At 44.7% G+C, this 24,919-nt stretch overlaps 1 protein-coding gene across 1 annotated transcript; it reads left to right on the plus strand.

Annotated features, from left to right (window-relative positions):
• The first annotated feature begins 1,270 nt into the window (after positions 1-1,270).
• Positions 1,271-24,919, plus strand: LOC124624946. The gene is made up of 3 exons (XM_047149140.1): positions 1,271-1,401; positions 21,323-21,496; positions 24,483-24,919. The coding sequence occupies exons 1-3, from the start codon at positions 1,368-1,370 to the stop codon at positions 24,641-24,643; spliced, it is 369 nt and encodes a 122-aa protein (XP_047005096.1). The 5' UTR covers positions 1,271-1,367; the 3' UTR covers positions 24,644-24,919.

Genomic DNA, 24,919 nt, shown 5'->3' on the forward strand with positions numbered 1-24,919 from the left:
GCTGACATGAGGAAAGTTTCCAACCGATGTCTCATACACAAACAGCAGCAGATGAGCGGCGTTGCCTGGTGAAACGTTGTTGTGATGCCTCGTGTAAGGAGGAGAAATGCGTACCATCACGTTTCCCACTTTAATAAAGGTCGGATTTTAACCTATCGCGGGGTGGCGCAGTGGTTAGACACTGGACTCGCATTCGGGAGGACGACGGTTCAATCCCGCGTCCGGCCATCCTGATTTAGGTTTTCCGTGATTTCCCTAAATCACTCCAGGCAAATGCCGGGATGGTTCCTCTGAAAGGGCACGGCCGACTTCCTTCCCAATCCTTCCCTAATCCGATGAGACCGATGACCACGCTGTCTGGTCTCCTTCCCCAAACCAACCAACCAACCTTAACCTATCGCGATTGCGGTTTGTCGTATCGCGACATTGCTGCTCGCGGTGGTGGAGATCCAATGACTGTTAGCAGAATATGGAATCAGTGGGTTCAGGAGGGTAATACGAAACGCCGTGCTGGATCCCAACGGCCTCGTATCACTAACAGTCGAGATGACAGGCATCTTATGCGCATGGCTGTAACGGATCGTGCAGCCACGTCTCGATCCCTGAGTCAACAGATGGGAACGTTTGCAAGACAACAATCATCTGCATGAACATTTCGATGACGTTTGCAGCAGCATGGACAGCTCGGAGACCATGGCTGCGGTTTGACTCAATGCCCAGGCGTATCAAGGTCGTTATTACGGCCAGAGGTGGTTATTCTGGGTACTGATTTCTCAGGATCTATGCACCCAAACAGCGTGAAAATGTAATCACATGTCAGTCATAGTATAATATATTTGCCCAATGAATACCCGTTTTTCATCTGCATTTCTTCTTGGTGTAGCATTTTTAATGGCCATTAGTGTACTTGCCATATTACCGGCATAGGTAGGGAAAAGTCGTCACTATGTTAGCCTTCAGAAAAATTAATACAGTTCGTAAGCACTACTTTCTTTTTCACTTAAAAATACTGGGCTGAGTACCGTATAGTATGCAGATTTAAAATGTGTGAGGGGCAAGCTTCTATCAAGAACTATGGTCTCCCTAGAGTTTTACGCGACACTCTGTACTCCAGTGTCGCACGGGGATTCTCAGACTTGGGAAGATCGGATCAGTGACGCGGGCTGCTACGGAAGCTGGAGACTTATCGGGCGATAAGCAGTGGCTGAGCGGCAGATGCTTCCCGTGGCGCTAGGCGCCAGTGAGTAGCCACGCCCCCGTGTTCCGGGAAGCGAGCAGACGCCACGTCATCGGCGCGGAGCTCTGCAAAGCGGCTTCCCCCTTAAAACACGCCGTCCTCGCGCCGGAGCACGCAGTACCGCGCAGACATGGCCAGCTCAACCTTCTCCCTACTCGTCGCAGGTAGGTTGCGCCGGGTGCCGTTAGCGCTGAAGGACGCTGGCTGGCGCTGCTTTTGTCTCCTCGCTGTGTTGCGTTCTTACTCAGCACACTCCACTTGCGCTTTCACATGTCTTGTTTACCACTCGTACTGTGTGTGTGTGTGTGTGTGTGTGTTATGCGACGGACTATGTTTTTGTATTGACTTTGTGATTTGGCGGGTGAGCGTCTCACAGCAGATTCAAATCCTTTATGTGGATCTCCGATTGGTTCCAGGCCACTTCGAGTCCTTGTTGTGTTTTGTGTGTAGGACAAGTGCCGAATTGCACGGTATTTCCGATTTCGCTTACAATTGTATCCCCCCTGACAGACGGGTAGATTGATAGCTCCGAGGAAGACAAAGTGTTTGCCATCTCCCGCAACATCTTGTCTAACTAGACACACTGTGGTGCTCGAAGAAACCATCGTTTTCGTAGCAGCTCATTTTTATCCGATTACAAGATTAGTGGCGAACGTCTTGAGCAAGTGAGATTTTTTTTTAATATTTTGAGAAAATAAAATTGTGTAGCATGCCACAATGCTTCTCAAACGAAGCAACAGACCATGGTATCCGATTAAAAGAGTAGTGCAAAACATGTTGAGAAAATCAAATGGTTTAAATATGTAGTGGTGACATACTAAAAAGCGAAATGAAATGGCGTGAACAGGTAAAACTGGTGAATGGAAGACTTAGATTTGTTGAAACGGTTCTGGGAATTTTCCGAAAATGTTGAATGCTATGCTGAATTTCGAAAAATATGCTGATTCCTTGTTGTAAAGCAGATGTGTAATTATTAGTGACAAACGTATCTCTACACATTACACTGTACACTTGTATTGCACCTTTTCTCTAACATCTACTATGCACAGTCGTGTAGATAAGATCGTAACACCTTGTGAGCCTCAAAACTGCTCTCATGTGAAAGATGCAAACAGTGTTTGTGAATCTGCTGTGCTGCTCAAAGAAACCGTTCTAGCTTGCAACATTGCGGTATTCGTATTGGTATAAGCAGAGGGTTGTCAAACTTTTTTACCAATCGCCCACTTTTGTATCTCTGTTAACAACAAAAGTTTCTATCCGCCCACGGGATCCATAATACCGATGATTTACCAAGTAGGCAAGTAACTTTATAAATTTATGAAGCAGAGTTGCAGCAAACTAATTCTTGTAATAATAATTACTTACCAAATAATTTAAATCAAAATTTTACGAAAACCCAATGAAAATGTTTTTAAACCCCTCCCACCCACCGCTAACCGTGAAAGTTAGAACGCCGACTAGTCATCGGTAGGGACCAGGTTGACTACCACTGGTATGAAATTAAATCATTGCCACGGAGACTTGAAAATGTTTTCACCTAAACGAAAATATTTATCTACAGAATATTGGCAGAAATTTTCTCTGGCATTTCGTTCACAGGACTTCACGGCTCTATTTGATATAACTTTTCATACTTAACAGCGCGTCGTGTAGCATATGGGCGGCTGTTTTGTAGATGGAGCTTTTGACGGCTGTTCCAGTTTGCACCGAGTCGCTTTCTCTGGTACACAGCGAGTGAGAGATGCAGCTTTCTAGAAGGAGACAGTACACTCGTCCTGATTCCCGCTGATGCTTCTCCTAACCTGAAGTCACTCAGACTCCAAAACTGTTTCTCGTCAATCTGATAGATTCCGTAGTTTTGTTTCGGCCTGTTATTGTTATGTAATCAATTCTGTCAATGGAGTGATACGTTTTCTCTGATGCAGGCATTAGAGATCAGTTTGGATGGTAACAGGTCGCTTGTACTTACATATTTACATGACGAGTTTCTGGGTTCCATTGTCCGTTGTCAAGAGGACTATTATGCGCTTCTTATGCAGCCAGTATTGCTGTTTATTCCATCTGGACAGGAACGATCTCTCTGTTGACAATCTGTACAATTTATTTTATGAGTCATCAGACATAATAGATGTCTCGTCGAAATTTACAACCGAATTTATTCAACAACACTGTGATTTGTAACAGTCGCCGGCCGAAGTGGCCGTGCGGTTCTAGGCACTGCAGTCTGGAACCGCGAGACCGCTACGGTCGCAGGTTCGAATCCTGCCTCGGGCATGGATCTGTGTAATGTCCTTAGGTTAGTTAGGTTTAACTAGTTCTAAGTTCTAGGGGACTAATGACCTCAGAAGTTGAGTACCATAGTGCTCAGAGCCTTTTGAACCATTTTGTAACAGTCACGAGTATTGTGATCACGAAAAGAACAAGATTATGGTTTATGAAAAGGTGAGAAACTGGTTAACATTTATAGATAGAACAGAGCATAGCCAAACGCTGACCAGGGTAATAAACAAACTTCCGTAGTTTTTACGAAAAGTTGCTGAAGAAAGGTGCTTTATAAATGTTTTCTAATATAAGTAAAAAATAAGGCTGTTGAGACAAGTAAATGTGCTTGGAACGAGAAATGTCTTCTTTAACTTTTTCAACCCACATGAGAATGTGTGGTGGAGGGTACGTCCGGTACCGCTAATTGATTCCCCCCGTCCCTGTTACATTTGCGAATTGGGAAGAATGATTGTCAAAAATGGCTCTGAGCACTATGGGACTTAACTTCTGGGGTCATCAGTCCCCTAGAACTTAGAACTACTTAAACCTAACTAACCTAAGGACATCACACACATCCATGCCCGAGGCAGGATTCGAACCTGCGACCGTATCGGTAGCGCGGTTCCACACTGTAGCGCCTAGAACCGCTCGGCCATCCCGGCCGGCAATGATTGTCAGTAAGCGTCTGTATTAGCTCTAAATTTCTCGAAGTTGTCGATTGTGATCATTTCGCGGGACGTATGTTGGAGGAAGTAATACGTTGTCCGACTCTTCCCGGAAATACTCTCCCCAAATGTCAATAGCAAATCTCTCTTTGATGCACAGCGCCTCTCTTGTAGCGTCTGCTGCTAGAGTTTGCTGAGCGTTTCGGTAAAGCTATCGCGCCGACTAAACCATCCCGCGACGAAACGCGCCGCTCTTCGTTGAATCTTTTCTCTCTCTCTCTCTCTCTCTCTCTCTCTCTCTCTTTTATCAGTCCTACCTGGTAAGGGTCCCAGACTGATCAACAATACTCAAGAATCAGTAGAACAAGCGATACGTAAGCCAGTTACGAGGGTTGTCCATAAAGTAAGTTCCGATTGATTGCGAAACGGAAACCACTGTGATAATCAGAAATATTTTATCTGCAAGAGTTAGCTAGAGCTTCCAGCCACTGCTCTAGATAGTCACCACTCCGACTTAGACATTTGCCGTAGCGTTGCAACAATTTTCCAATACCCTCGTCATAGCAGGCAGCCGCCTGTGTTTCCCGCCAATTCTCTGCGCTCATCTATAGCTCGTTGTCTGTACGAAAATTTTGTCTTCATAGCCAGTAGTTAATGTGAGCAGAGATGAAACACAGAGCGAGCCAATTACGGGCAATAGCACGGGTGATCAAACACTTCCCATCGAAGACGCTACAAGAGCATTTTCATTGCCCCTGCAGATTGCAACCAAGAATTGTCACGAAGTAGGAGCCGTATGACAGTTTTGTAATGTGGGCTGCATAACATCAGGCGAATCTCTCACCAGGAGCTCATACTTGCCTGGAGACACTATTTTCCACGCATCTTTATGTGCTTACCATGCTCTCAGAACTGAAAAGAGAGAAGTGATGCAACCAACAGGCATACTAGAGACACTGTCGAACACATCTGTGCAAACCTTCATCGGATTTTCATAGTTGTTTCTATATCGCGACCGATCGGAACTTACTTTGTGGACACCCCTCGTATTTAGTGGATGAATTACGTTCCCTTACGATTCTTCCCATGAATCTTAGTCTGGCATCTGCTTTTCATACTATTTGTTTAATGTGGTCATTCCACTTAAGGTCGCTCCGGATAGATGCTCCTGTATATTTTGCTATAGATATTGTTTCCAGCAATTTTTCATCAATAATGTAGTTGTACGCTAGTGGATTTCTTTTTCTGTGTATCATGCTTTGAAGAATGATACTCAAAGAAATTCTGGTAATAGTATCAACTATCGAGGCTACGGAGGCCGCCAAGAGCGCATTTCACTGCTTTGATATGAGGAAGTCCGCAATAAATTGTGTTAACCAGCTACTGTATTCTGCAGGACAGAGGAACAGAAACATTAGTATTTGACGTACTCTCATCTCTAAGACGGAATACAAGTTCTGGCTGAGAAAGGAAATTGGCCATGTTCCTCTCAAAGAACCTGTTCTGGCATATTCCTTAACCACGGGTAATTTAAATCTGGATGGCCGGACAAAAATTTCAGTCGAAGAACGAGTACAGTGTCACACCTCTGTGCCACCTCGCTTAGTTCCGTAGGTCGACGAAACGGCAACCGCGGCTCCTGGCTTCCGCGGGATTGGTTCACGCAGCACGTGCGAGGTCGTGGACATGCTGAGGCAGTGACTCAGATGGAATAACTAACTGCGAGGCAGCTCTCACTTCCGTCCGTACAGGTAATTCTCGGCACCCGTCCTCAGTACGCAGTAAATCATAATCATCGTAGGGTTGTGAGCGGGATTCTTGCTGACATGTTTGTTTCACAGCGTTACAGCCTATATGTGCAACTAAATTGTGGGCTATTTTTAGGTAAAATCTGCTATAAGCAGATATGAAAAGAAATTTACAGTTGATGTATATGGGTATTTTCCAGCACGACTCTAGAACAATTTCATTTTTTAAATGAATTTGACTGTTATTTACATTTATCCCACTGGAAAAGCATGGACTTATAAGGTAAGGAATGAGGAGGTTCTGCTCAGAATCGGAGAGGAAAGGAAGATACGGAGAACATTAAAAAGTAGAAGCGAATGACTTCCATGGTACTAGAGGGAGCTCTAGAGGGCAAAAACTGTAGAAGATAGAGATTAGAATTCATTCAACAAATAATTGAGGCCGTTCGTTGCAAGTGCTACTCTGAGATGGAGGGGTTGGCACAGAACAGGATTTCGTGATGGGCCGCATCAAACCAGCCAAAAGACTGATGACTCAAATTAATAAACAAATAGTCCGCAGCTCGTGGTCGTGCGGTAGCGTTCTCGCTTCCCGCGCCCGGGCTCCCGGGTTCGATTCCCGGCGGGGTCAGGGATTTTCTCTGCCTAATGATGACTGGGTTTTGTGTGATGTCCTTAGGTTAGTTAGGTTTAAGTAGTTCTAAGTTCTAGGGGACTGATGACCATAGATGTTAAGTCCCATAGTGCTAAGAGCCAATAATAAACAAATAAATAAAAACGATGAGAGTTCTTGGTGATGGTGGGTAGCTGAGCGAGGATGATAGGTGGAAAAGGATGTGAGATGAGCCAGCCGCTGTGGCCGAGCGGTTCTAAGCACTTCCTTCCGAAACCGCGCTGCTGCTACGGTCGCAGGTTCGAATCCTGCCTCGGGCATGATTGTGTGTGATGTCCTTAGGTTAGCTAGGTTTAATTCGTTCAAAGTCTATGGGACTGATGACCTCAGATGTTAAGTCCCATAGTGCCTAGGGCCATTTGAACCATTTTGATGTGAGATGTCTATGTGGGAAGGACTGATAGGTGGGACACAGGTATCAGGAGATGAGTGAGATGCCAGCTGAACAAACTAAAAATGGATCCGGTCTTTCATTTCGGGTGAGATGTGTAGGGAGCTTATGGTTGGAAGGAAGGGTACATTTCAGGGATGAGTTTATAATTCATGGTCTGAAAAGGGAAAGTAATTTAAATTACTTTCGGAAAGTGTATGGAGTGTTTGGAGATGAAGAGAAGGTGGGACGTGATGATAGGCATGCTGCAGCACTAAAGTTTCTCAACGATGAGGGAGACTATAAGGTGCTGTGACTCAGGTTCTCGGGAGATTTGGGAGAGGAGAAGGTTTTCTATGTATCCAGGATGTGTGGGAACTTTATGAACTGGCACATAATGCGAGTGGAAGAAAGAAATTAGATATAAAAAGCGAGGCGATGTGCAAGTCGGTCTAGGATTTGGAGGGAGCAGTAAACTATTTTAGCAATACTTTTTGCATACAGGGTGTCCCAGGGGGAATGGTCAATATTCGGAGATACAACAGGAACGACCACTATAAGCGAAAACGTCTAGTAAACATGGGCTCTAAAATGCATGCATTGAGAGGTAAAAGCACTTGATCAGTGTTTTGTAGCAGCCATGGTGAACAAGTGCTCATGGCTCTTGAGGTGTGCACTTTAGTGCCCATGTTTACTGGTCATGTTTCCCTTGTTTGGTCCATACTACTACCTCTCGGATCATGGAAATCAAAGAGCATGCGGTAGAAGAGATTTAGTTCACAGTATGGAAGACGAGGAAGTGCTCATAGCTCTTAGGATATGCAGTGTACGCCCATGTTTGCAAGACTTTCTTGCTTCGTATGATCGTTCTTGTCGTATCGCTGAATACTGACCATTCCTCTGAGACACCCTGTATATCTGCATCTACATATATACTCCGCAAGCCACCATACGGTGCGTGGCAGAGGGTACCTTGTGCCACTACTAGTCACTTCCTTCCCTGAATTATGGGGACGATGGAAAAATTAATGTCTATACGCTTTCGTACAAGCTCTAATTTCTTTTATGTTGCACTCGCGGTCTCTAGGCGGAAGGTACGTTGACAGCAGTGGAATAGTTCTGCAATCAGCGGCAAATGTCAGTTCTCTAGATTTTCTCAATAGTGTTCCGCGGAAAGAACGTCGTCTTGCTTCCAAGGATTCTCATTTACGTTCATGGAGCATTTTCGTAATACCGGAAACAAAATTAGCAGTATTGCTTCGAAAGAAGGAAGATTAGAGTTTAGCAGCCTGTCGACAGCGTGGTCATTATAGAGACAGCAAAAGCTCGGATTACGAAAAGACAAGGAAGGAAATCGGCTGTGTCGTTTTCAAAGACACCATCCTGGCATTTGCCTGGAGCGGTTTAGAGAAATCGCGGAAAACCTAAAAATCGTCCTTCCGAATGCGAGTCCAGTGCGCTTAGCAGTGCGCAACCACGCTCGGTTAGTTGTTTCGCAGACTTCCTTTAAGTCGACGCAAACACTCTAGCAGAACTCAAAAATGGTTCGCATTCGTGTTCTACGCGCCATCTCCTTTACAGATGAACTCGAAACTTCTAGACTTCTCCTAATAAATCAAAGTCGACCATCCGCCTTCCATTCTACCTATCTTATATGCTCGTTCCAATTCAGATCGCCTTGCCACGTTACGGCCGGATATTTAACCATCGTGATTATGTCAAGCACCACACCACTAACACTGTTTTCGAACATTACAGGATTGTTTTTCCTGCTCTTCTTCAGTAACTTATATTTTTATACATAATCACATCAAAAACATATTCCGTCTAAGTCATCTTGTATCCTCATACAGTTACCCAGCATCCAAGCACCCGACACTAGAGTGTCATCAACAAACAACTGCAAATTGCTGCCCACTCTATCCATCAGGTCATTTATGTATATAGGGAACAAGAGTGGTTGTGCCACACATCCCAGAGACACTCCTGACGAGACTCCTGTCTCTGATGAACACTTGCCATCTAGGACGACTTAACTGGTTTCTACAACTTAAGAAATCTTCAAGCCCCACACGTGTCTGAGATCCTGTTCCGCATGCTTGAACCTTCGTGAACATTCTACAATTGGACACTGTCAGTCGCTTCCAGGAAGTCAAGGAATATCTAATCTACCTATTTCCCTTCACCCATTATTCGCAGGATGTCATGTGAGAAAACAGTAATCTGAGATTCGGCCGAGCAGTGCTTTCTAAATGTAGGCTGACTTGTGGACAGAAGCTTTTATGTCTTACGGAAATTTGTAAGGTCAATAACTTAGCAAGCAGTGAAAGAAAACAAAGAAAAATTTGGAGTAGGAATTAAAGTGCAGAGAGAAGAAATAAAAACTTTTAGGTTTGTCGATGACATTGTAATTCTATCAGGGACGGCAAAGGACTAGGAAGAACAGTTGAACGGGACGGTCAGCGTCTTGAAAGGAGGATAGAACGTGAACATGAACAAAAGCAAAATAGAAAACGATGACAGCCGAACTAGAGGGGGTATTAAGTGTAGACTAGCAACAGCAAGAAAAGCGTTTCTGAAGAAGAGCAGTTAGTTAACGTCGAATATAGACTTAAGCGTTAAGCTGTCTTTTCTGAAGACATTTATTTGGAGTGTAGCAATGTATGGAAGTCAAACCTGGACGATAAACAGTTTAGACTAGAAAAGAACAGGAGCTTTTGAAATGTGGTGCTACAGAAGAATGCTGAAGATTAAATGCGTAGCTCAAGTTACTATGAGGAGGTACTGAATAGAATTGGGAAGACCTTACATTTGTGGCACAACTAGACTAAAAGAAAGTATCGGTTGATAGTTTACATTCTGAGACATCAAAAAAAAAAAAATGGCTCTGAGCACTATGGGACTTAACATCTATGGTCATCAGTCCCCTAGAACTTAGAACTACTTAAACCTAACTAACCTAAGGACAGCACACAACACCCAGCCATCACGAGGCAGAGAAAATCCCTGACCCCGCCGGGAATCGAACCCGGGAACCCGGGCGTGGGAAGCGAGAACGCTACCGCACGACCTCTGAGACATCTAGGGAACAACAGTTTAATACCGGAGGGAAGTGTATTGGGTAAAAATCGTAGAGGGAGACAGAGAGATTTGTACAGTGAGTACATACAGAAGGATGTAGATTGCGATAGTTATTCGGAGACGAAGGGGCCCGCACAGTATAGAGTAGCATGGACAGCTGCATCAAACCCGTCTTCGGACAGGAGACCACAACAACAACAACAATAATTCTGCAGCAAACCGATGTTAAGGATATTGGCGTGTAATTTGCGGGTCCGTCCTTTTACCGTTCTTATATACAGGAGTCAGCTGCGCTTGTTTCAAGTCCTGACCTACTAACAGAAATAAATACTGTGAGAGAACAACACCGTTAGTACGCCTACGGATGGGAGTAGAGGTAGGAAAGGAGGAAAGCTAAAAATAATCGAAAACAATCGACGTTAGTTAAGACCCTTTTAACAGCCAAGAATGTGTGGAAAACAATTTTTATCCCACGGATACCACTCACTCCGGCGGAGATACTTTCTAATTTTAAGAAATTTCAATTGCCAGTGAGACATGCGTTCTGGGTGAATACTACACAGCGCACTCTCTTAAGTAATGCTGTATGGCTTTGAGACAGCCACGTATCTATCGTACAGACATTCATGCTGGATGCTCAAGAATGATTCCATCAAGAATTTATCTACTCTTGCATCTGGAAAGGAAACTAAATGTGAGATTTATAGTAATACTTCGAACAAAATTTTTGTTGTAGTGAATTTGTAAAATTTTTAATTTAATAATTTGAATATTTTAGTCAGGCTATTCAGAGTGGCCGCAGTTGTCTAGCGGGTAGGGTACTAGACCCCGGCCTTGAAGGTCCCAGGTTCAATCGCAGATGGGAGCGGGGACTTTTTCTCGCTCCAGTCCCTCCAGGACGTCCCCAGATCCATTCAGCTTGCTGCCGAATGAGTACCGGGTATAAAAGGCGCCTCTGCTCTGCGCTCTAATTACAGTCAGGCCCATAGTCTGGTCATGGAATTTATCTTTTACTCATACTACTTTCTGAAATGTTTTAATAATTTGAGATTTTATATTTTGATTGATTTTGCTGTCTCAGAGAAAACTGGGTAGAGAAGTACTCGGGCTTCGTCGGGCAATCAGCTGGTCTTTAGTACGACAGATCGCGAGTGAAAGTTGAGAAACGCCAGTGGCTAATTGCTATGAGCTGGTATAAACACCATCAGAATGCAACTGTTAATATATCCCCAAAAATAGCGTAGAGGATAGTCGGGTTGCATCCTATTGCCTAGAATGATAAACAAGGATCTTGTAAGCTAATACCAAGAAACTACAGATCAAGCGGCGTGGGAGACTAGTGTGAACCACCTTACAAAATAGATTATCAGTTCGTGGATGGGCCACTAATAGCACGGACTGCACGATGTCACTGAACGGCAAAGTCGGTAGAGTCATCGCCGATTCATCCTCTTTAGTGGTGACCGCTGTTCTTACGACAGACGAACCCATTCACCGAAGCAGGAAAACCGCTAATATTCATGAATCATTTTCTTTCTCGCATTCTATGGTGTACTTAGGTGAACGTGAACAGAACTCATAAATACCAGGTATAGCTGACCTCACTAGTTTCTCTATATCCTCAGTTGACGGTACTCCTTAATTTTCCATGTCCTGTATAATTATACTCATTCCCTGACGTAGCACAATGGCTGAGACTTCCGGCGTAACTTTCTGCCCAGCCAGGTTGGGCAACTATTCTACATTCAGAGCACTACCTCAGTAACGAGAACCATAAAAACAGGCGATTCAGCAAGGACAATGCGGGCAAAAGCAAAACACGCAACTAAAGCAATAAACTACCTGTTTTCAAGAACACGAACTGTAGCGCGGCGATACGCAACCGGAATAACGCAGCCTCTACCTTGGAGGCACGTGATCAACACGTCGATGCGACACACCTACAGGGAAGTAAAACAGAAGTAATGCTGTTGTAAAAAGTGTACGTGTTTTCACTCTATCATATATTTTTTCACTACTGCGCAATAACTGTCATTGGTTGCCATTATGTATTTCAAGCTTTAGGCGTGAATTTTATTTCTTACTTCGAAAATTGTGAAATTCCCAAAACAGTGAAAATTGCTATTTCGTATTTCAAAAAAGTACTCGGTTGCTTTCATAAGTTCTTTTGAGTTTGCCATCATAATCTGAGCAGTCAGCAATGCCGATAACACTTACTTACGATATTAAGATAGTGTTCGAGCAGGAAGTTGCCGTTTAGAATATTGGAGATGAAGAAATTTTCGTAACCCTTATTTATCGGCAATGGGGTTTGGGAAATTGTGGAATACAGGTGGGAATTATCAGATGAGGCGATCTGCGTTGACCGACCTATGAAATTACCGTCAGGGAAATGACCAATGAATGACGTAACCAACTACACGAAAACAACTGTAAAGAAAAAAAAAATTGCCAAACTAATAGGACCCCCAAGGAAATAGGGGTCTTTGAGAACGAATGTTCTTGTTTTTAGCGCCTTCAAACGTATAAGAAAGCTTGAAATGACACACTATAATGTAAAATAGCGGTTGCGTTCTGACATATATATCTCGCAACACGATTGTACTTTCACTCCAGATCAGTCTGTAATGACAACCACAACACAAAGAAAGGCAACGGTGACGATGATATTCTTTACTCGCGCCATTTCCGCTACACCTTTGCAGGTCTAGTATACAAAAAGATGTAAGCCATCGCCCATCTCGACTGAGAATGGAGTAAACAGCACGATCCGGGCTATTGCTCACACGAACTAAAAGACGTATTGTAAACAAAAGGCATGAACACTTACAACTGAAGCAAGCAAACAAAAACATCTACGAAACATATGATAACCCAACAGTTCTTGATCGATAGGATATGTGCTAATGTTCTAGGTTACATCGTATGTCGCTCCACGATGATTTAAGGAAAGACATGTAACGCTGTTGATGCTGATCTATAAATTGGATGTAGGTGTTACGCTTCGTTGAATGGAGAAGGGTATGGGCAGGCATTAATTTTCAGACTGCCCCATCTATTCATCATATACTCACCACTAACAACCCAAGCACGACAGTGCACTGCCCAAGTGATTATCAGTCGTCAACATGGTATACAGTCACGTTAGACATTTCATGACAGGTTGGAGAACGACCATAGTAAACTATTCCAGTTTGGGTCTTTACCAGGGTGTCAACGCATGGTGCCGCGATTGTACATGACACTTAATGACGAACAGAGAGCTGACTTTATCATCAACTGAGATGGATACAGGCTTATACTAGTTAAGGGATAAAATAAGTAGTTTGTTTGCATTGCATGTGTTGTATTTGTAATGCAGAATGACTGCAGTTTTCTTATACCAGTTTTGTGACTTAGATTATCCTTTCTTCTTCCTTTAATATATCAGTAACTTGTAGATACCCAGTAACGGCTTGTAGAAGTATGCTAGCATAGTGATACGTAGCAATTATAGGGGGAAAAATTGTACTGATGTTACGTAACGAAGGGCAAGCTCGAAGTGAATTCTTGCTTGCACTTCACTGTAAACGTGAGATGTTGTAGCACTCTAGCCACTGCAAGATGTTTTGTTTACACATTAGTCTGTGGAACAAACGCTGCTCGCATAAAGGTACGGACAGAACACGCATAGACTTTGGCGAACGTGTTCACACCATTCGGGATTACATATTTTTTGGTAATATGTGTTTTGATGAAGAGTTTTACGATATATTACTGAAGCCTTAACTGTAAACCACGTCTGAATATAGGGTGTAGCTAAATACTTTAAGCAGAACAATTCTTGTGACTGTGAAATTTAGACAGTTAGTCACGGCAGACTGGAACAAACGGTTGCAGTATTTTGTATTGTACTCCAGGCGCATTGTCTACTCCTCGTTCTCTGGAAAAGTACCAAGTGGACAACCAGTCTTGACGTCCTATCCAACTCACAGCTCACCATCAACACTCTCATGCACTCACTGCTTAGGGCGCTGTAGACATGATCTCATGTCATTGCAGAACAATGATGCACAGTTCGGAGATCGAGAATTGTACAACGTAACCCCTTCTGTCCTTAGACACCGTGCTAGCGTAGTGGTTACGTCACTGGACTCGAGTTCGAAAAGAGTGGAATTCAAATCTCTGTTCTGTCATCCTTACTGGGTTTATTCGTGATTTCCCTAAATCGTTACGGAAAAATTCCGTGGTGATTCATTCAGCAGGGCCACTGTCGACTTGCTGCCCATTTTTGTCCAGCTGAGCTAGTGCTCCGTCTTTAATGAGCATGATGTCCACGAGACGTCAAACTTTATCTTCCTCTGATTCCTCAGTTCTCCTTGTGACAAATTTCTTCCACTCCTAAGAGCCACTTCGGGCTGCTTCTGCACATAATGACAGTGCAACACCGCTCTCAATTTTGGCGGTCGTGTAAATCGTAGGTGATGTGATGTCTGCAGATTTCATTGTCCAAACTTTTGGAAATGTTAGGGTCCAGGGTAATAGCTAGAATGCGTTCAGTTGTTGGCTAGAATGGCCTTTCTTGTTTGAATCATCTCTCAGGAAGTAGGAAATATGTAATTCTGTATCCGAGTTGTGGCGAACCACTTAAGTCCTAGCTACTGGGAGACCTATGTGTGGGACAGAATTGTGAGAATACCCACAGTTTCAGGCCTCTTGTGAGCTCCAAGGCGCTCGCAGTGCGTTTCTGTCCATCCATCGGGTAAGCGTTCGGACCAGTCTTTGAGTGAAGTGTGAAATTCTTCTCTCTGGAAGTACCCTCATGTTTAACCCGACGACGTGATGATTCTATGCAACGGCGATAAATTGCGTTAATTTGATGACAGACACTCCATGACTAGAGAAAGTAAAGCACCCACAAGACAAGGTTGAATGCCAATGTAACTTCATACCCATACGAACCATCAGTGGGTGCATAAACGATTAGAGTTTCCATTGTCTGTGACAGGCAGAGCAACCACTGGAGTGCTTTATGTTGTTCCTGTTTAGCCTTGTTACCAGGCCTGGTAGGCTTTAGGGGCAAGAACTGTGTCGTATGTTGAACGATCACTGTGAAGCACACGGGGATACCGCGAACTCCTTTGAGATGATGTTTTGTGCACCTGGCAGAATTTGACAATGGCGTCATTTCGGGTTTTCGTTTTGCTCGCTGGTAGTATCGTGCTGTATCGAAATTTGTGAAGCATTCGGAGGTGACAGTGGTCCAGAATTGGATTGCATGGTGACTTTAGGGCAAACATGCTCGTCATCAAGGTTTTAGTTGACCCGTCTGACCACCAAAAACGAGGATCGCCGCACCATAACCCCTTCAAATCCGCGTTCGCCAACAGGGAACAAGTAATGGACTCCCTGCAATATTTTGTGTCATCCAACACCACTGATCAGAGACCAACAATGTCCAGGCTAGTGAATTAACGTCCCCTGCGTACGCTGCCGTTGACACCACGACACAATCGACTGCGTTTGGTGTCTTGGCCGAGAAGCGTGGACTGCCGATGAATAGTGTCGAATTGTGTTAAGTGATGAATCGCGCATCTTCACTACACTTGGTGACCATCACAGCGGCGAGGCGGCGACCTGAGGGGCGGTTGCATCTTTCCATTATTTTGGAGAAGCTCACGGGTATTGCTCCTGGCATCATGCTGGTGGGAGCCATCGGCTGTGACTTCATGTCACGGCTGGTACGGTCTGAGGGAACTCTGGTAGGGCAACGGTACGTCACGGGCAGTCTGCGTTCTCATAGGCTACATCTCATGTGACAGTATGGTGGTGCCATTTTTTAACAGGACAATGCTTGTCCATAAATGACACGTGTGTTTGTAAACTGCATTGCTGGTGTAGAGGTACTCCTGTTACCATTAATGCCCCATATCTGTTCCCGATAGAACGTGTGTGGGACCAGCTCGGACGTCAACTCTGTTAAACTTCCAGTATTCAGGATGTCAAGGACCAATCATAACTGTTGTGGGTAGGCTTGCCTTGGGAGAGGGCACACTTCCCAACGCAGTCAGGGCATGCATTTTATGCCAGAGGAGGTGCGGAGTCCTAGCGACAAATGGGCTCATACTGCCGAGTCATTTCTAAATTTCACTCGATTTTGTAATCACTGAACACTACATAATATCTCCCCCGCGAAGTTTCATTTAGTCTCCTCTTTCCCTTATGGGTGCGACGTCTTTTTCTCAGGAAGTGTATATGACGTATACTAAGGATAATAATGCGATTAATAATCTGAAGATGATGAATGATGAAGATGGCTGTGGAATCGTTTCTCAATTGACGCCTCTGAGATACGCGCATTTTGTCGTAGACGACTACCTTCATATGACTTTGCAGACATGCTTTGAACTACTTGACATCCAGTGTTCTCTTGTTGTTTCCCAAGCGCTGAACGAAATGGGAAACTCAGATGTTAAATACTTTATTATGAGGAATAGACTATTTATTATCTTATTATTTTCTTCACAATCCGCTTTATGGTCTATTTGTGATCGGTTTAGAATTTCAAAGGTTTCCTCGTCAGGCACCTCAGCGTAGTAATCTACATCGTGTACCTCCGCGAGTACATCGGGATATCGTAATACATAGTACGTGTCCAGAGATGTACCTTTCCACTCTAAAATTTGAACGTCGTCTTATAGACAGTAACGACACAGAAGAAAGAGAGGCATTTCGAAGCAATTTTCCAGTGCATTGTGTTGCGACCGGAAGCCACGCTTGCCTTGTGCGATCACTTCCTGCTGACTGTTTTGTTCACACGGAACTAGCTCGCTTCGCCAACTGGCTGGTGGACTTTGCCCCACAGGAAGTCTGCGCAGCTGATACTCATCTCCGTTGCTGGAGCCTGCTGCATACGTGGTGTCCCGAAAGAACGAGACAAAGCTGTGGAACATGATGTCACCTCTTATCTGCACCGGTAGTGGTAAACGGTGCCGCACCTCTTCTCCAGATGTTGCTAAGAAGTCATCCGGATGTTGACGAAAAGTTTCAGCACAGAAAAACATTTAAACAGGGCCATTCAAAGAAGGCAGCTAGTTCTATGACTCTTATCATTCCTACTGGCATCAAAGTCGGTGGCTATTTTGAATTAGGAGAAAAAATCTTGTTTATTTCAGGCAAAAAGAACCTGCACAGCAAGGGTACCTCGCGATCCGAGTTCATTATCACTGTTACATCGTACTCATCTAAAACGTTAGGGCTCGATAACAACGAAAGTAGTCTTAGCACAGCACGCAGCCGAACGTGCGGAGTGAAGATATCTTTCATTAATTATGCAAGGCTGTTCACGGGCCCAAAACGATAGTGCGGTTTGAAAACTGGCCCTTCTCAGTGAAAATGCATCTACTCACTCATAAACGCTATTACTATACCCGCCCCCCCCCGCCCCCCCCCCCCCAAAAAAAATGAAGGAATTACCCGACGGGCGGAAATTGGTAGCTGTGACGTATATGTATAGACAAACAAATTCAGAAAAAAATGGATGATTTATTCAACAGAAAGAGCTTCATAAATTGAGCAAGTCAGTCACGCGTTGCTTCGCCTCTGACCCGTATGCAAGCTGTTATTCGGGTTAGCAATGATTGACAGAAATCTCATATATCCTTCTGAGGGTATGGTGTCAAATTCTATCCAATTGGCACGTCAGATAATCAAAATTGCGAGATGGATAAATACTGCAAACGTTATGTAGTGGTGAGAGATCCAGCGATCTTGCTGGCCAAGGTAGGATTTGGCAAGCACGAAGACAGGCAGTAGAAAGTCTCACCGTGTGCGGGCGACCATTATCTTGCTGAAATGTAACCCCAGGATAGCTTGCCATAAAGGCCAATAAACCAAGCCAAAGAATATCGCCGACGTACTACTGCGCTTAAAGGTTCCGCGGACGACAGCCAAAGGGGTCCTGCTATGAAAAGAAATGATATCCCCGAGAGAGAGTCGGAGAACACTTTGTGACATCGTCAGTGCATCCTGTGTCTCTGTCACAGGCCACTTGCTCTGGCTGTTGTCTACGCTACTAACTAACAGTGCTGCAGTGAATACCACACTGCGACACTGTTTTTGCTTCTGACTCTCCCTACTAATATCTGTATACTCAGACAAGTATCACTGTCGCTTCCTAACGTAATAGATTGATAGATTCGTTGGTTGATTCGGGGGAGAGGACCAAACAGCGAGGTCGTCGGTCCCACCGGATTAGGGAAGGAACCATCCGGACATTTGTCTGAAGCAATTTAGGGTAATCAGGAAAAACCTAAATCAGGATGGCCGGACGCGGGTTTGAACTGTCTTCCTCCTGAATGCGAGTCCAGTGTGCTAACCGCTGCGCCACCTCGCTCGATTAACGTAATTCTGGTAGTGTTTTCTTTATGGTACCATCACTGCAGTCGTTATGTACCTTCACCATACCTATCTTGAAAGTTATTGCTAAATCTTCTACATCCACCCTGAAGTGCACATAGATGTGACAAATGACGATACTGGCTGGCGCGTCACTCGGTACATTGCGCCTTGCTACTGCAGACTGCCTCAACACTTGCCTTCTTATTCGCATAACACTATAGTCAGTCTAAAAATGTCCATCTCCTGCGGGTCAGCCTATGCTACAGCTCAGCCGTCCTCAAAACAGAGGAGCGCCGCCCTTGGGAGGCGCAGGAACTAATACAGCGAGGCCCCAGCTTTCAGTGAAATATTTATATTTCGTATTATGCCAGAAAAATACTTCTGGTGAACACGCATTGCTAGTATCAGATTCTTGCTACCATGAACCAAGTTCAGATGCTGGCCCATCATTAATTTGCTGTCTTATTTCACAGTAACTGACCAGTACAAGCAGTCAGCAGGTATGGTGACAGAAGTCACGAATCATATTTCATCGCACAGCCCCTATCACTGACCACCCGCAGGGTTAGCTACTTACTAAACATTGAACAACCACTAATGACAACAAGGCGCTTGACAATGTGACCGTCACTTCCTTGCAACACAAACTACAAGAATGGTTTGTTAATCACAGCCATTTTACTGTTCACCTGATTTCACCCAGGCTTCCGGAGTCAGATCAGAGGTGTCGAGATACCTCGAAGTTGAATTCTAGTGCGTGTTCGGTTCATGTAGTTGACCAGTTTTAAAATAAAGTGACGTTTCTCCTGCGCATGTATAAGTGGCTGATTCGCAGCGGCAACATGAAATCTCATGGAAGTGATTCACGGAGTCTCTCTTCTGCTTTGAAAGTATGTTGTTCTTGTAAGGAGAAGGATTCGAATTTAGTTAAAGTACATTCTTCTTTTGCATCTTCCTCTGTTTGTATCAGCAACGCTAATTCTAAACGCAGGACCAAAGAACGTAAATATCAATTTGAGTATCTGACACTAGGCTTTACCAGCATTGTTATCCGGCCCCGGTAGCTGAATGGTCAGCGTGGCGGAATGTCAATCCTAAGATCCCGGGTTCGATTCCCGGCTGGGTCGGAGATTTTCTCTGCTCAGGGACTGCGTGTTGTGTTGTCCTAATCATCATCATTTCATCCCCATCGACGCGCAAGTCGCCGAAGTGGCGTCAAATCGAAAGACCTGCACCAGGCGAACGGGAGGCCTTAGCCACACGACATTTCATTTTTACCAGCATTGTTTTGAGTAATGAGGAACGATCACAATTTGATGTTTCTTTGGAGATTTAGAAAATGATAGGTTGAAGCCTATAAAACTGAAGAAATATATGCAGACAAATATGTAATGAATTACACATATTTGCTCAATTCACATAACTGCACTCATAGCCGTTGTTATTTATAAACTAGTTGTACTTGTCGTCTTGCACCATCTTTGAATAACGCAAATCTATTATAATTTTAATAAAAGTTTACCTATGAAGTGCTAGAATTGCACACTCTAATTACACTGATCAACCAGAACATTATGGTCACAGACCTACTATCTACATAAACGCGTCCAGGCCATGGCACGAGGAATGAATGTTAGTTAGACGCACTCACGCTGCATGTAGTATCAGTGAAAGTGCTGTCCATACGTAGAATGTGGAAGGCGTGCGATCTGAGTTTGACCGAGAGCAGATTACGATGGCCCAGAGACTCGGCACAAGCGTTTCAGAATCTGTACGAGTTTTCAGGTGTTCGAGTAGTGCTGTGGTGAGTGTCTTCAACACATGACGAAATGAAGGTGTAACCATGTCCAGGCGTCGTGGCCACCCAGGCCAACCGTCATTACAAATGTCGGACGTTGTAGGCTGGGCAGACAGGTAAAACAGGACAGGTGGCGAACTGTGGAGGAACTAAAATCCGACTTTAATGTTGGGCAGAGTACAGGAACGTCTGAACACACAGTGCCCCGAACTCTCCTAACGATGGGCTTCCCCAGCTTACGACCCATGCTTGTGCATATGTTAACACCACTACGAAAGAGGCACATAACCATCGGCACAGGACTTTGGTGCAATAGCACGATCTGATGAAGCTCGACACATCCTTCATCACGCCGAGGGCGTGAATCCGTTGTCTTCTATGGAGACAGCTCCTTGACACCTGTACTGCGGGACGGAAACAAGCTGGCGGCTACTCCATTGCGCTGTACACTGGCTGCAGACTACATACACCCCTTCGTGACGATCACGTTTCCCGAAAACAGTGGCATTTTGCAGCAAGATAATGCGCCGCGTCGCAAGGGCTGGTTCGAGGAACACAACGGCGAGTTGCAGCTGGTGTACTGGGTCTCCATTTTGCCAGATCTGAATCCGGTCGAACATATCTGGGATGTGATTAATGGTGGGATCAGAGATCACCGCCTGCGTCCTCGCAATTTACTAGAATTAGGTGACTTGTGTGTGCCGATGTGGTGTCAACTCCCTCCAGCGACCTACCAAGGCCTCATTGCCTCCATGCTACAACGCGTTGCCACTGTTATCCGTGCCAATGGTGGACGAACCGGCTATTAGGTTGGTGGTCGTAATGTTCTGGCTGATCAGTACATTATTGCTGTAGTAGTTGTTGTAACTGATTGTTGCAATAATTACACAGAAATAAATAGATATTGTGGGCCGATTTTGTGCCAAGTATAAGATTTGACGAAGTGGGGGGGGGGGGGGGGGGGGGGAGCGGTGTTGAGACAATTTATGATTCTGAAGGAAGGCGTGACGGAGAACGCTTGAGAACCTATGCTATAGGTTTAGAGTCCCAGCCGTCACACGGTGTTGTGTGTTCATGTGGTGATCGTACTGTGTTTTGGTGTATTGCAGCTCTGCTGGTGGTGGCGGTGGCGGAGGTGTGCCTCGCGCAGCTGTGCTCGCACTGCGAATGCCTGCCGGAGCCATCCAGCCGGCAGCTGTGCGCCCGCCAGGAGAGGACCGGCAAGTTCCGCGGCTTCCGGTCGCGCTGCGAACTCGACTGCTCCAACCGTTGCCGCAAGGACAGTGAGTGCTCCTCCGTACTCTCTACATTTCGCATGAGCACACCTTTCCAAAGCTCCTGTTACACGAGCGACGTTTTTCGCCTCGATCGACTACTCTTGGCGCCGGCCGGAGTGGCCGTGCGGTTCTAGGCGCTACAGTCTGGAACCGCGTTACCGCTACGGTCGCAGGTTCGAATCCTGCCTCGGGCATGGATGTGTGTGATGTCCTTAGGTTAGTTAGGTTTAAGTAGTTCTAAGTTCTAGGGGACTGATGACCACAGCAGTTAAGTCCCATAGTGCTCAGAGCCATTTGAACCATTTTTTTGACTACTCTTGGCACGTGAGGCGGCTGCAGCGCCACTGGCGTTTAATTCCTGCACTGACTCCCGCCTGTCAGGAATGGCCATTTTGTTTACAAGTCAGCGCTAAAACTGTGCGTGTTGTGAGAGCTGTCTGCTGGGCAGTTTTGCACCGGAACGATGAAAGTGATGTCATGAGAGATCATTCTTTTTACGAAAAAATCGAAATATAAAATCGGAAAAATCAGAAATTCAGAAGTGATAGCGGGCGTTCTCAAGAAAATGTTACAGGCCCTCTGCTGTTTCTAACCGATGCATACGATTTAGGAGATAATCTGAGCAGGCCTGTTAGATTGTTTGCAGATGATTCTCTCATTTAGCGTGTAGTAAAGTCAGCAGAAAATCAAAACTATTTGTAATACGACTTACACATAATATCTGGATGGTACGAAAATTGGCCATTGCAATTATCTCTCAGTAAGTGTGAGGTGGTCCATAAAAGAAAGTTAAATTTCTATTACACGATAAATCACACATATTTAAGCCTACTGATTCTGCTGAATACCTAGGCATAATAATTACGGACAGCTTAAGCCGTAACGATAACCTAGATAATGTTGAGGGGAAGGCAAACCAAAGAATACATTTTATCGGAAGAACACTTAGAGGAACCAACAGGTCTACTATACAGACTGCCTACACTACGCTTGTTCGTCCTTTGATAGAGTATTGCTGTATTGTAAGGGATCCTTTCCACATAGGATTGACAGAGGACATAGAAAAAGTCTAAAATTGTGCAGCTCGTTTTTATTAACGCGAAATAGGGGAGCGAGTGTCACTGAGTTGGGATGACAATCATTTAAAAAAAGTGTTTTTCGTTGCGGCGAGATCGTTTCACGAAATTTGGATCACCAACTTTCTCCTCTGAATGTAAAAATACTATACTCTTGTCAGCCTACATCGGGAGGAGTGATCATGACATATAATAAGAGAAATCGGAAATCGTACAGAAACATTTAATTGGTCATTTTTACCAAGCGCTGTTATAAATTAGGACGATAGAGAAATAGTATGAAGATAGTTCAGAGTACTCGCGTGGATGTAAAGTAGTGGCGGAACGTGGGAAAAAGCATTTATAATGGAGTTTATTAATAAGCAAAGCGTGATTCACAGCACTGTTTCTCACAAAGGTCGTATGGCAAATTGCCCAGACTCCCGAGGACTGAAAGAATGGGAAACTTGTCGCCCAAACACTCCAAAACTTCTACACTCACGTGCTCGAGAAAATATATACTTAAAAACTCGTCATAAATAGTACCATTTTACTCTATCCTTCATATCTTGTTTTCTTTACAAATGCCAAGTAACATCAGAATTATTGTTTTCATTAAATAGATCTGTTTTTTTTTCATCGTTTAAAATATTTTCATTAATAATCGGTGATCTGTTAGCGTTCTTATTTATGCATACTGTGGGCTTTTGATTTCTCGAGGTACTGTAAAACATAAACAGGTCTGCCTTTCTGCTTTCGGATATTTCTAGTCTGTTGTAGGAGAACAGTAATGGGAAAAATACCAGCCCCTCCTGCAATCTTTCCAGTGTGTCACGAAAAGAAAAGAAACAATAAATAAATAAATAAATAAACCTTAAGAAGACACAAAAGTACAAAATCCGTTACTACAATACGAGTGGCCTGTAACAGAATGTGCAACTTCCAATGATAGCAGCCTCCACCGCAGCTTCTGCACAAACACAATTTGCAGCACACTCAAAATTTTTAGAACTCCACAGTCGATACATTCAGTTTGTCGCTGATGTCATTGACCCGCTCACGACGCTGATCGTGGTTGACTTACAAGCAAGCAAAGGCGCGGTGCATCCACAACGAGTGTTTGATTTTGACTGGAAAATGAGCTGTGTAAAATGGGCTTAAGACATGGCTTTATCCACAAATCACCCGTCGAGACTGACGCGAGATGTGTATGATTGCCGGCCGTTGTGGCCGAGAGGTTCTAGGCGCTTCCGACTGGAGCTGTGCGACCGCTACGGTCGCAGGTTCGAATCCTGCCTCGGGCATGGATGTGTGTAATGTCCTTAGGTTAGTTAGGTTTAAGTAGTTCTAAGTTCTAGGGGACTGATGATCTCAGACGTTAAGTCCCATAGTGCTCAGAGCCATTTGTTAACCACTGCGCCATCTGGACACAGTGTTTACCGCAAATGCACAAACCTCTTCGGCACGCCCCCCACTCGACTCACATTTCCATCTAGCGCCACCTGTCCGCGATCTCCGTCCATATCCTACATGCACTCTTAGTTTCTAGATTCCTTCTCGAGATCGGACGTGAATGTGCAGCCACACTGAAGGTTGTGGATTCATTGCCCTTCGAGACGAATCGATTATATGAATGTGGAGTGTCCATTCTTTCGGACACGTCCAAGAGAACAGACATCATGCATTCATAAAATGCATTTTTGTCAGGCAGTGTATTTGTAACATATTATTATTTGCGATTGGTTAGGAAATGTAGGCAAGAAGCACAGATTTCATGACGCTATCCGACAGCCATGCCGCTTAATAAATACTCCCACTACTTCCTAGAAATTTAGCAGACTTACCAATTTGCCATAGTATCAATAGGTTAAATTCATCAGCTAATGTGTATGTTTCCTGTATCATGTTTGTGACAAGTATCTCCGTGTTTGGAACAGAATACGTGTTTGTGGCGAATGGACGCTGCGGCAAGTACCTGGCTACGAGCACACCACCGACCGACGGTGGCGGCTCCAAGCGGCCGGCCCGTGGACCAGTGGAGGGGAGCGTGTTCGGCCCGCTGATGCAGCTGCTGATGCAGGCGGCGCCCAGCTCGTAACCCAAGCCGGCGGCCCGCCAGCAGATACCGACCGTACCTGTCCGTCGAGGAGACCACCTTCGCCTAAATACTTGTGCCAGCTAGGGAATTGAGAACTTTACTTCCAGCTACATTAGTGGTTCCTGTAATCGAAGGCTATATACAGCACCCCGCATGGGACGCTTGCATTTTACAAAACAAATAAACTGTATCACCAAATGCATATCATCTGAATCTCTGTGATAAATTGTTTACTGTGTACTAGTCATAAAACTAAATAAATAGAGATGCCCCACG

Source organism: Schistocerca americana, chromosome 1 (genome assembly GCF_021461395.2).
Source record: "Schistocerca americana isolate TAMUIC-IGC-003095 chromosome 1, iqSchAmer2.1, whole genome shotgun sequence".
Lineage (NCBI taxonomy): Eukaryota > Metazoa > Arthropoda > Insecta > Orthoptera > Acrididae > Schistocerca > Schistocerca americana.

Excerpts from the sequence above, each read along its gene's own strand:
- LOC124624946 (XM_047149140.1), top strand. The coding sequence starts at position 1,368 with ATGGCCAGCTCAACCTTCTCCCTACTCGTCGCAG. Across the intron at positions 1,402-21,322 it reads CTTCTCCCTACTCGTCGCAG|CTCTGCTGGTGGTGGCGGTG; the intron begins GTAGGTTGCGCC and ends GGTGTATTGCAG. Across the intron at positions 21,497-24,482 it reads CAACCGTTGCCGCAAGGACA|AATACGTGTTTGTGGCGAAT; the intron begins GTGAGTGCTCCT and ends TGTTTGGAACAG.